The sequence below is a fragment of the Delphinus delphis genome, chromosome 15 (assembly GCF_949987515.2).
Source record: "Delphinus delphis chromosome 15, mDelDel1.2, whole genome shotgun sequence".
NCBI lineage: Eukaryota > Metazoa > Chordata > Mammalia > Artiodactyla > Delphinidae > Delphinus > Delphinus delphis.
Genome location: NC_082697.1, coordinates 72,432,174 through 72,443,745, shown reverse-complemented (window position 1 = coordinate 72,443,745; position 11,572 = coordinate 72,432,174). Strand labels below are relative to the sequence as shown.

The 11,572-nt window shown below is 52.6% G+C and overlaps 2 protein-coding genes across 3 annotated transcripts; one reads left to right on the top strand and one right to left on the bottom strand.

Moving 5' to 3' along the window:
- Positions 1–2,361: 2,361 nt before the first annotated feature.
- Positions 2,362–5,479, top strand: LOC132437689 (cardiotrophin-2-like; the record flags this gene model as incomplete). The annotated part of the gene is made up of 2 exons (XM_060031016.1): positions 2,362–2,511; positions 5,021–5,479. Coding segments are annotated over 2 exons (609 nt in total), but the record flags the coding sequence as incomplete, so codon positions are not given.
- Positions 5,480–6,274: 795 nt separating this feature from the next.
- Positions 6,275–10,424, bottom strand: CTF1 (cardiotrophin 1). Of its 2 annotated transcripts, XM_060032106.1 has the most exons (3): positions 10,369–10,424; positions 9,070–9,188; positions 6,275–7,421 (listed from the first exon to the last, which is right to left on the bottom strand). In XM_060032106.1, the coding sequence occupies exons 1-3, from the start codon at positions 10,391–10,393 to the stop codon at positions 6,957–6,959; spliced, it is 609 nt and encodes a 202-aa protein (XP_059888089.1). In that variant the 5' UTR covers positions 10,394–10,424; the 3' UTR covers positions 6,275–6,956. The 2 variants fall into 2 exon arrangements, with proteins under 2 accessions (XP_059888089.1, XP_059888088.1); XM_060032105.1 differs by lacking the exon at positions 10,369–10,424 and having other exon boundaries at positions 9,070–9,405.
- Positions 10,425–11,572: the final 1,148 nt, after the last annotated feature.

The window sequence follows — 11,572 nt, the reverse complement described above, 5'->3', positions numbered from 1 at the left end:
GTTTGGGGGCTGTAGGGGACGAGGGTGTCACCTCAGTGTTCCCTTCCCTACATATTCCCTGTGCCCAGGGCTTCTGACTCCTTCCCTCCCTCATGGGCGGCCCTAGGGCTCAACCCCAGGTATAAAGCCACCCGAAGGGTGGGAGGAAAGATGCCCCAGAACCACCCGGAGACTGCAGAGACGAAGGAGCCAAGGAGAGAACATGAGCTATCACCTGCCGCGTGAGTGAGGGAGGGCGCCAAGGTCCCGAGGCCAGGACGGGAGCGGGTACCACCCGGCCCTCTGGCCCGTCTGACTCAGGTGCCTGGCTATTTTACATCTGTTGCGAACCTCCAAATCCTTAAACACAGAGGACTTCATTCGTCATTCATTCATTCAAGAAATATTTACCAAGTGCCTGTTAGGCGCTAGGTAGTATTCTAAGCATTTGGGGACATGGCAGTAAAGAAACAGGCAAAAAGTTTGTTGAATGAATGAATGGGCCTTCACCTTCAGGCCTTCCCTTAAGTTCTGAATTTCTGGGAATTCAGGAATGTAGACAGGGAAGCCAAGGAGGCCACCCTGGTTTGTCTCTCGTCTCCATCATAGCTGGTGACCTTAGGGAATTGCCCTCCTCTCTGATCCTCACACTGTTGGTGGGGACAACTGGGCCCAACCCTTGAGAAGCCAATTTGGCAGGATTTACTCAAATTTAAAATAAATACACCCTCCAATCCAGATATTTCCACTTTCAGCAGTTCCCCAAGAGGCTGGGATAAGGATGTTCACGGCAGCATCCATTCATTCAAAAAATATTTATGGGGGCTTCCTTGGTGGTGCAGTGGTTGAGAGTCCGCCTGCCAATGCAGGGGACACGGGTTCGAGCCCTGGTCCGGGAAGATCCCACATGCCGCGGAGCAACTGAGCCCGTGTGCCACAACTACTGAGCCTGCACTCTAGAGCCCGCGAGCCACAACTACTGAGTCCGCGTGCCACAACTACTGAAGCCCACATGCCTAGAGCCCATGCTGCCCAACAAGAGAAGCCACCTCGATGAGAAACCTGCACACTGCAAAGAAGAGTAGCCCCCCACTCGCCGCAACTAGAGAAAAAGCCCACGCGTAGCAATGAAGATCCAACACAGCCAAAGATAAATAAATAAAATGAATAAATTTATTTAAAAAACTATATATTTATCAAGCTCTGCACTAGGTGCTGGGGAACCAGCAGTGAATGAAGCAGGTGAGGTTTCTTCTTTCCTGGAGCCAACATTCCAGGGGGAGAGACAGCAACAAGCAAGTAGACAAATAAATCAATGAGGGATCTGTAAACAGCAGAAGTCTCTGAAGACTACACATCAGGGAGACGGAGGGGCTTTTGAGTTGAGGCCTGAAGGACGAGAAGGAGCAGCCTTGGGTAGGGTTGTGGGGTGCTCACGGCAGGACCCAGCAAGGCAAAGCCTGCATGGGGCGCTGCAGAAAAGAGGGGCCAGGCCTGTAGCCCACACGGAGGACTCTGGCTTTCACTGTGTTAGGTGGGAGCCACAGGAAGGTTTGGGCAGAGGAGGGATCTAGCTGGAGTTGGAGAGTTGCGGGGTGGCGGAGGGAGGCAAGGGTGGAGACAGAGACACTAGCAGAGAGAGAGGTAGTTCGCTTCTAGATACTTCTTTTCATCTTTTAAAATTTTTTATTGAAAATAACGAATACGTGCAGGGAAGTGTGCACAAGTCCTAAGTATACAGCTCAATGAATTTTCACAAAGTCAAGGTATCCTTGTCATAAGTGCTCAGATCAAGAAACACAGACAGACCGAGGGAGTTCCCTGGTGGCCTAGTGGTTAGGATTTCAGGCTTTCACTCCGGAGCCCAGGTTCAATCCCTGGTTGGGAAACTGAGATCCCGCAGGCTGCACAGTGTGGACGGAAAAAAAAAACAACAGACCTCTTGGCCACCTTTTAAGGACAGAGCCAACAGGATTTACTGTGGGTTGAACATAAGAGGAGAGAATGAGGCGTCTAAAAGGACCCCATGGTTTTGACCTGAGCACCTGGGAGAATGGACGTGCTCTTCCCTGAGTGGGGAAGGCTGGGAGAGGAAGGGGAAGAGGGCATCTTGAGCTGAGCATTGGATTTTTTTTTTTCTTTTGAGCATTGGATATTTTGACTTTGAGAAGCTTATTAATATCCAAGGGAAAATGTCAAGTGGGAAGTTGAATACATGAGTCTGGAGTTCAGGGGGATATTCTGGGCTGGAAATAATGGGCTTAAAGGATGGTTCTGCCCTGACTTGGATACACAAGATCATTGTAGGCCACAAGGGCTGTACCCACTTAAGGAACTGTTATGATGAATGAATGAATTGGCAGGCGAGGTGCTGACCTCTGATTTCTCCTGCCAGCCGCCCTCTGCCTGCTGACCCTGCTGCTGCCACCCCTCAGTCTGGGAGCCCCCATCTCCCCAGCTGAGCCCATCAGTCAAGCCTACAGCCTGGCACTCTACATGCAGAAGAATACTTCAACACTGCTGCAGACTTATGTGAGTGATACGGCACGAGCAGGGAATGAGGGGAGAAGGGCGCCACCCTCCCGGCCCAGCTCTGGGTAGGGGAAGCAGAGCAAGGGCAGAGGAAGGCTCCTCCGCGGGTCCAAGGGTATAGGGACTCTGCCATCTAGAGACATACTCCCAGGAACGTTGTCACTGATGGCTGGCTGACCTTGGGCAAGTCATTCCTTCTCTCCCAGTCTTAGCTTCCTCATCCACCAAATGGGCTGGTGATCCTGCCTTGGCTGACCTCTCAGGACTGTTAGAAGATTCAAAGGAAGCACATAGAGGGAAAGGCTTTAGGGGGAATCATGATTCTTTCCACAACTACCTCATGCCCCGTGCTTTCTCTTTTTCTTTTTTTTTGATAAATTTATTTATTTATTTTTGGCTGCATTGGGTCTTCGTTGCTGTGCACGGGCTTTCTCTAGTTGTGGCAATTGGGGGCTGCTCTTTGTTGCGGTGCGCGGGCTTCTCATTGCGGTGGCTTCTCTTGTTGCAGAGCACAGGCTCTAGAGCTCAGGTTCAGTAGTTGTGGCTCACGGGCTTAGTTGCTCCACAGCATGTGAGATCTTCCTGGACCAGGGCTCGAGCCCGTGTCCCCTGCATTGGCAGGTGGATTCTTAACCACTACATCACCAGGGAAGCCTGCCCCGTGCTTGCTTGAGCCTAAGCCATGCTGGGAAGTCTAGCCTTATTATCTTTTTAAAATATTTATTTATTTATTTATTTTTGGCTGCGTTGGGTCTTCGTTGCTGCACGCAGGCTTTCTCTAGTTGCAGCGAGCGGGGGCTACTCTTCGTTGCAGTGCATAGGCTTCTCATCGTGGTGGCTCCTCTTGCTGCAGAGCATGGGCTCTAGACGCATGGGCTTCAGTAGTTGTGGCACATGGGCTTAGTTGCTCCACGGCATGTGGGGTCTTCCCGGACCAGGGCTTGAACCCATGTTCCCAGCACTGGCAGGCGGATTCTCAACCACTGCACCACTGGGGAAGTCCTTAGCTTCATTATCTTATTGACTCCTCAAATAGTTCTGAGAGGTGGATTTATAACCCATTTTACAGATAAGGAATACTGAGTTTTAGAGAAGGGGAATAATTTGCCTGAGGTCACAAAACCTCAGGTCTAGAAGTTCAAACTGGCAGCCTCCTGATTGGGTCTGACCCACAGATGTTTTGTTTAGGCCATGCAATGCTTGTTCAGATTCTGTGTATGAGTACCTGTCAAAAACAGGCACAGGGATCCTATTGGCCTCCTGCCACCCCCACCCCCCTCTTAGTCCTGCCCTCTTCCCCAAGTGACATGATCTGCCTGGTCCCTGGAGGCCCTGGGGTTTGTGACTCTTCTGCTGTGTTATAATCTAGGTCCACATGAAGTTACTTAATCTAGTTTCTAGTCTCATATCCACCAAACCCTGGGTAGCTTTGGGTACCCTGAGCCTCAGTTTCCCCACGTGTAAGATGGGGATGTAGGACCAGATGATCTCTCAATTAGGGGATTTATCAGTGTGCATTAAAATTCTGTGGGCCTAGGTTTGTGGAGGCGAGAACTTTAATGGAGAAGTCACTCAGCTAAATTTAATAATATTAATAATTATTTATTAATGATTATAATAAAATGAACAAACATAAACCACTAAATGCTGTGAATAAAAAGGAAATAGGGCTGTAACTATTATACGTTGTCAATAATATATTTATATTGAAAATATTGCAATAAGTAGCATAGTCATAGTGTTCATGATTCTAATATGTAGTTCGTGAACAATATTAATGCCCTTATTGTATGCCAGATGCTGTGCTAAGTGCTTTATACGTTGCATTGGCCAACTAGTTCGTTCAGGTTTTTTTTTTTTTTTTTTTTTTGCGGTACGTGGGCCTCTCACTGTTGTGGCCTCTCCCGTTGCGGAGCACAGGCTCCGGACGCACAGGCTCAACGGCCATGGCTCACAGGCCCAGCCGCTCCGCGGCATGTGGGATCTTCCTGGACTGGGGCACGAACCCATGTTCCCTGCATCAGCAGGCGGACTCTCAACCACTGCGCCACCAGGGAAGCCCCATAGTTTGTTCAGTTTTGAGTAAAAATAAAAGACACATCTTTTGGGCCACAACAGTGAGAGGCCCGCGTACCGCAAAAAAAAAAAAAAGAAAAAAAAAGAAAAGACACATCTTTCATTTTCACCAAGAACTTTATTGAACAATGTATTCATTAACCGAACTAACTTTCTGGCCAGCCCAATATATTACTTATCTTCACCATAATAGTGACACATGGGAATTACTGAAGCTGTGATTCAAAGTTGCACAACTTGTACGTGAAGGAGGCCAAACTGGAACCTAACAGAGCCTGGGCTCTGTGCTAGAACATTTCACCAACTCCCTGAGAGGCAGGGAATGTCAACTCCCCCTGGGAAGATGCCAGTCTCATGGAAGGCAGATGTGAAGTCAGGGGAGACCCAGGGCAGCCTTTTGGCCTCCTCACTCCCGTCTCTGTCCCTCATGCAGCTCCAGTGCCAAGGCAGCCCCTTTAGTGATCCTGGCTTCTCAGCGCCAGAGCTCCAGCTCAGCAGCCTGCCTCCTGCCGCCGTCTCCTTCAAGACCTGGCATGTGCTGAATGATAGGGAGCGTCTGAGCTGTGCCCAGGGGGCCTTCCTGGCCTTGACCCAGCACCTCCAGCTCGTGGGGGATGACCAGAGTGACCTGAACCCTGGCAGTCCCATCCTTCTGGCTCAGCTAGGGGCTGCAACACTCAGGGCCCAAGGCCTACTGGGCAACATGGCTGCCATCATGACTGCCCTGGGCCTGCCTATCCCCCCAGAAGAGGACACTCTCGGGCTTGTCCCCTTAGGGGCCTGGGCCTTCGAGAGGAAATGTCGAGGTTATGTAGTAACCCAGGAATATGGCCATTGGACTGACCGAGCTGTGAGGGACTTGGCTCTGCTCAAGGCCAAATACCCTGGGTAGAGGAGGTGGAACTTCCCGTCAGAGGCTGCAACACTTCCCCTTTCACAACGGACTATTTTCTGCCTTGCTTCTTGGCTAGAAAGGAGACACATCTTGTCTAGGAGACAGGGCTTGTGTACCATGTATTTGGGAAAATTTCCTGGTAACCAGGCCTCAAGTCGCCACTGCCTGGGCCTTCCTGCCTAGGTCCTATGGCCTCCCTTCCAGATCTGGGTGGGACTCTATGGATATCATTTTATGGATTACCAGTCCAGTGGTACTGGTTGCTCACCTCCTGGGTGGAAAAAAGTATCTCTTTGAAGTGGCTTCACTTCCCACTCCACGGGGCAGTACAGTTGGTCTCCTTCCTGGGCTCTCCCTGAGACCTTCTCCCTCCTGTAATTTCGGGGAGGTCCAGGGGCTGCCTTCTTGTCTCTGTCTACCTCACTTCCTGTATGAAGATATGGACTTTCTGAGCAACTAGGCCTCCCTTCTTGCTGGCGCTCATTTCCTCCCCTAGTCTACCTCTCCGACTACGGCCACTGTTCCAACTTCCCATCTTAAGGGGCTTCACTTCTTATTCAATGGACGTCTGATTCTTGAAAAACTAAGGGTTTGTGTCACATCTGTTTCCTGCTCAGGACACATCCACTTCCTGTTCTGGGCTGAGAGATGGCATCCCTGGCCTGGGGCTCTCATGAATCTCCTATTTATACTGTGGCTTTTGGGGATGTCTGGGGGAACCAGTTTGTAACCCAAGGACCTTATTCTCCTTAAAGGTGTCTCCCCATTTTCAACAACTATATATACTGGTAACTTTAGTGTTCTTTTTATTTTTAAACATTTTATTTACAAAAAATTAACTTATTCTCGTAAATAAAACTCTTTTTAAGGGGTGATTTTTTTTTTCTCTCCAGTAGACCTAACTTGGGGGGAAGGGAAGGTACAGGGAGGGATAGGGCAGAGGGAGGGGAAGAAGGGAAAGGACATCAAAGGCAGAGGAGGCAGGGCCGCAAAGGGTGGGATGTGGGAGGGGGAGAGCAGCAGGTGGAGTGACCCTGGGGGAAGGTGGCTGAAATTTGTCTGGAGGAGCCCACCCACCACAGGGTCAGCAGACATGTCCCTGGCCAGGAAAGGACGGAGAGAAGGACAGAGGGAAACAGAGTGCCAGGTGTCCCCTTGAGATGAGGCGCAGATGTACACATGCTCACATGGGGCCAAGAGGAGGCAAGAGATGGGGAGAAGGGGAGACAGAGATCCTCAGCGAGGCAGGCCCAAGCGATGGAGAAGAAGAGGGGGAAAGCAAGGAAGTGATAGACATGGGAAGTCACAGACGGAGACAAGGAGGCCCCAGGGAGAAAAAGAGATCGAGAGTGTACAAAGCAAATAGAGAGATGGAGACAGTCGGAGAACACAGAGACGCTGCTGGAGATGGAGAGGGATGGAGAGGGGGAGACGGCCCAGGAGGGGACCGCGAGCTGCGGCGCGTGCCCCGCTCTTAGGCCGGGCCCCCGGGCGCCAGCTGGCCTAGGTCGGCCTCGGTGCGGCTCACCCACTCGCGGTAGAGGCCGCACACGCGGAGCCCCAGCACCTTGGCCGGGAAGACGCCCGCAGTGACAGTGGCCGCGGCAATGGCGGCGGCGGCGGGCTCCGGTCGGGGCCCGCGGGTCTCGGCGCCCAGAGCGGCCAGCACGGCCTCCACGGCGGCGCCCAGGGCCCGCGCCTGGCGCGCCGCGTCCTCCAGGCGCCGCAGCAGGCGCAGCGCGCGCGGGTTCAGCTCGGCCTGGCGGCGGCGCACGACGTCCAGCAGCGGTGGCAGCGCGGCTAGCGCCGCCTCGTCCAGCCGCAGGCGCTCGGGCACCGGCAGGCCCGCGTGGCCCGGGGCCGGGGCGCTCAGATCGGCCACCGGCAGCCGCGGGGGCGAGAAGCCAGGCAGCCCGAAGGGGTCTCCCTGGTGCTGCACCTGCGGAGACGCGGCAGTCAGGGCGGCTCCTCCGCCCGGAACTCAGCCCTCCACCCCTCTCCTGGGTCCTCAGTGTCCCCATCTCGTAAATGACACACTCCGGCCAACAGAGAGGCTGTGTTTGAGATAATACAAAACAACAAAAACCACCGTGCGCTTTACACCACTGCTTTGTTTCCTCATCTCCTCAATGGAGATAATAACCATATCAACTTCATAAGGTAGTTATGAGTCTGTTAAAATGCTTAAGGCAGGTCCTGACTCATTGGAAGGGCACAAAAAACGTTAGCTCTTTTATTAATGCTATCCGACAGACCCAGCTTCAAATCCTGTCTCCACCACTTACTAGCTGTGCCATTCAGTGCAAAACCGTTTCCTTCTCTGAGCCTCAGTGGTCTCCTCTGTAAGATGGGGGAACAGTTCCCTGTCCTGCCTGCCTACCACGGACCTCTTGAGAATCACAGAAGATAGTGCAGGGACCGAGTTTGTTTCACTCCCTCCCCCCATTCTTCCCCACTTCTGCACCTGCTTGACACACAGCCAGGGGCTCAATGAATAACTGTCATGTGAATTGAATGAACAAATGAAAAGATAAAGGTGATTTGTAATTTGTAAAGATGCTATAACAATACCATTTATCCTTTCCTAACATTTTGCTTCTGGTTCAGGCACTGTGCTGCTTTAAACACACTATTCCTAATCTTCCCAATAATAGGTGTGATGATGATGATCATGGTCTTGTAAATGAGGATATTGGGACTGACTTATCCTAGGTCATCCATCTAGGAAGGGGCAGAAGCTGGAATTTGAACCAAAGTTGGTAGGACTACAAAGCTAGCTTTATTATCTTACTATTGCTGTCATAATTATTAAATTATTATGTTTAATGTTATTAGTACTGCCCATGGTCACAACAAGTTGGCAGGGCTACAGTCTATCTGATTCAAAACTATACCCTCCCTCCACTACATCAGAGTATTTTGGGGAACTATCTAGTTTCCTTTGTCAGTGTCCTCTGGCCAACCAAAGATTTTGGCAGATCCTTCTCCTCTGTAAAAGTGTCCTCTTGGGATGGCATTTTTACCCCTAGATTGAAACCCTTTCTTAGCTTCTCTGCATAACACAGGTAGAAGAGTTCACAGCTCATCTTATTCAACTGCCTCCTTTTTTATTTTTTTTGGTCCTGCCGGGATCTTAGTTCCCCGACCAGGGATTGAACGCAGGCTCTGGCAGTGAAAGCGCCCAAATCCTAATCACTGGACCTCCAGGGAATTCCCTTAACTGCCTCCTTTTACAACTGGGGAGTCCCAAGCTCATGGAGGTGAGATGACAAGATCACACAGAGCCTAAGAACATAGGTTTCCTGACTCCCAGACCAGAGTTCTCTTCACTCTCTCAGGTTCCTTCTGTCTTAAAGTACCAAGGAGGGAGCCTCCATGCTGAGGCTAGTGGAGGGGCATTTGGGGCACAGACAGGGTCCTCCTCCAATTTGCTGTGTGGCCAGGGGCCAGTTACTAACCCCTCTTGGGAGCCCCAATTTCTGCAGCTGTGAAGTGAGATTGAGAAAATGGGTGGTCAAGGACCCCTTGATCTGTATGTACTTCCCCATTCCCCAGGCCCCTGGTACCCACACCCGAACCCCACTCACATATTCCTGGAGCAGCTGCTCAGCATATTTGGTGAGGAGGCGGGCAAGGCTGTGTGTCTGTTGGATCTTGGACTCCAAGTGGGGAAGGGGTGAGATTGAGGAGTCAGCCTGGGGGTCCTCTGGTGGGAAAAGGGGGGGAGGAATGAGGGCACCCCAACCCCTTGCTTCTTGACCACTTCTTCCAGGCTGGCTCTTCCTGAACCCGGAAGCTCCACTCTGAATTCTCCACCTTTTAAGCCAGGCAGGTTCTGTCCCATTCCAACTGAGGGAAAATAGGGCACCAGACATTTGCCAAACGGTTGTTCTCCTGAAATGTGTTCCCTGTCCCAAAATCATGGTTAAAATCCTATTAAAGCCAAATTCAAATACTGCCTCCTCAGTGCAGCCTCCAGATTCACTCCTCCTTTAAATTAACTTCTTCCTTCTACTTAAGGCCATTTGTTCATACTTCCAAGGCGGTTCTTTTAATATTTCTTTTATCTGTGAGAATCTGCCTCAGCATGGGAGCCCTTTGAGGGCAGGGCTCACGTATCTCTGTACCTCAGTGATTGTTGGTGGAATTCAGCATCATCGAAGCACAGAACTTAAAACTGAAACAAGCCTTTAAGCCCATTTTACAGATTGGGATACTGAAGTGCCATTTCTTCCCTGATGGTCCTTCTATGCAAAACCGTGGGCTGGGCACCGTACAGTTTCAATGAATCAGCAACCGGCCTTAACCAGCACAAGTTAGAGGGTGGCGCCCCGGGAAGAAGAGTACATTTCCCGAGACGCCTAGCGCGCGTGCCCAGGGCATGCTGGGGACTGTAGTCCTAGCCCGGCAACTCCCGACCCGCCCCTCGCTAGAGTTTGCCCCGCGGGTCCCTATCCTTAACAGCCTCGACTTTCGTCTCCTGTTGTCACTTACCACCCCTGTGGCCCAAAGACTTCCGCCCCTAACTTTACCCCTCCTTCTGGCTCCCAGCTCTGCTTCTTTCCCGGTACTCAGATAGGGTCCCGGCGTCCTGCCCCAGCCACGACCCCAATTCTCCCCCAGGGTGTACTCGAACCGGTAATCTACCTCCTGAGCCCAAGTCCCTGAAGTCACAGCCCCAGGCCTCCTCTAAACTCTGGCGCTTGCCCCTTCCCACAGCTGACGCACAACTCACCCGCTCGTTACCTGACACCGGGGCCCTGCTCTCCCCCGCCCAGGCCGCTCCCTTCCCGGACCTAGGGGTGGCGGGGACCCAGACCCCAGCTTCCAGCCCTTCTGACCCCTGCTCCCCTCGGCGCTCGAGATCCGGCCCTTCAGCCCCTTACCCAGATTTCCCTCCCTCCGGCTCATGCTGGCCCCAGGCTGATCCCGGTTGCCTCCACGCCCCCCTACCGAGGAGGGGAGAAGGGGGAAAAGGGTGGGGGCGTGGCCCGGCCGTAGCCAATCAGGGCTCAGACCCCAACAATCTACACCCCCTCCCACCCCACCTCCGCCGCCCCAGGCAGGATTCCTTGGCCCTGAGCTCAGCTCCCTGCATGCACGGCCTAGTCGGGAAGGGGGCGGCAGGTTGTCTGCAGAGTGGACTCGGGACCTGCAGGCTTGGGTTGCCGGGGCCTGGGAGACAGCCCTGAGTCAGATGGGAGGAGAAGGCTCAGGCTCCGACCTGAGGGAAGGCTTGGCGCCCGGGCTGCTTTTCGGAGAAAGCTGGGGAGGGGTGGGAGGTGGAGAGGGAGCAGCTGGCAGGACAGGAATGTGCTGCCCTTCCTCTTGGCTGGGGGAGGGGAGAGCGGGGTGCGTGAGAGGCCAAGGTGGGGGCCCTCAGGCTTAGGCCACACCTGCCCGGACATACACCTCCCGGCCTATCTCAGATGTCTCCTGCCCTTGCTTTCACAGTCACTCCTACTAGGCGGCCACCTCACCTCACCTTACCAGACCCAGTAAGAGAATTCTTCTGACACACCCGCATCTACTGAAGGGTTTTCACACAGGAACAAACTTAAGAGACAGGTACAGGGAGTCATACCCACACGTCAAACCACTAACCTGATGCAGACAAATGCTGAACGGTCTGTACACACTTACTTATCCCCACAAATGGTTCCCAGGCACCCACACTCTCCTGAGCTCTGGGACCCAGAGATGATCCATTCTTGGTCTCTAGCCCCCTGAGGAGCTCACAGTCTGATGGGGAAACCATAGACAACAGCTTGTTATGGGGTTTGTGAATGAAGAAACTGGGAAGGAGACCTGTGTGTCTGTGAGTACATTGCCATGTGCAGACAACTGTCAGAATAAAGGAAGAAAGAGATGAACTGGCAGAGGGCACAGCAGGTGGGGCATCACACACTGTGCGCGGGCTTTCTCTAGTTGCAGTGAGCAGGGGCTACTCTTCGTTGCGGTGCGCGGGCTTCTCATTGCGGTGGCGTCTCTTGCTGCGGAGCACAGGCTCTAGGCGCACGGGCTTCAGTAGTTGCAGCACGTGGGCTCTAGAACGTAGGCTCAATAGTTGTGGCGCATGGTATTAGTTGC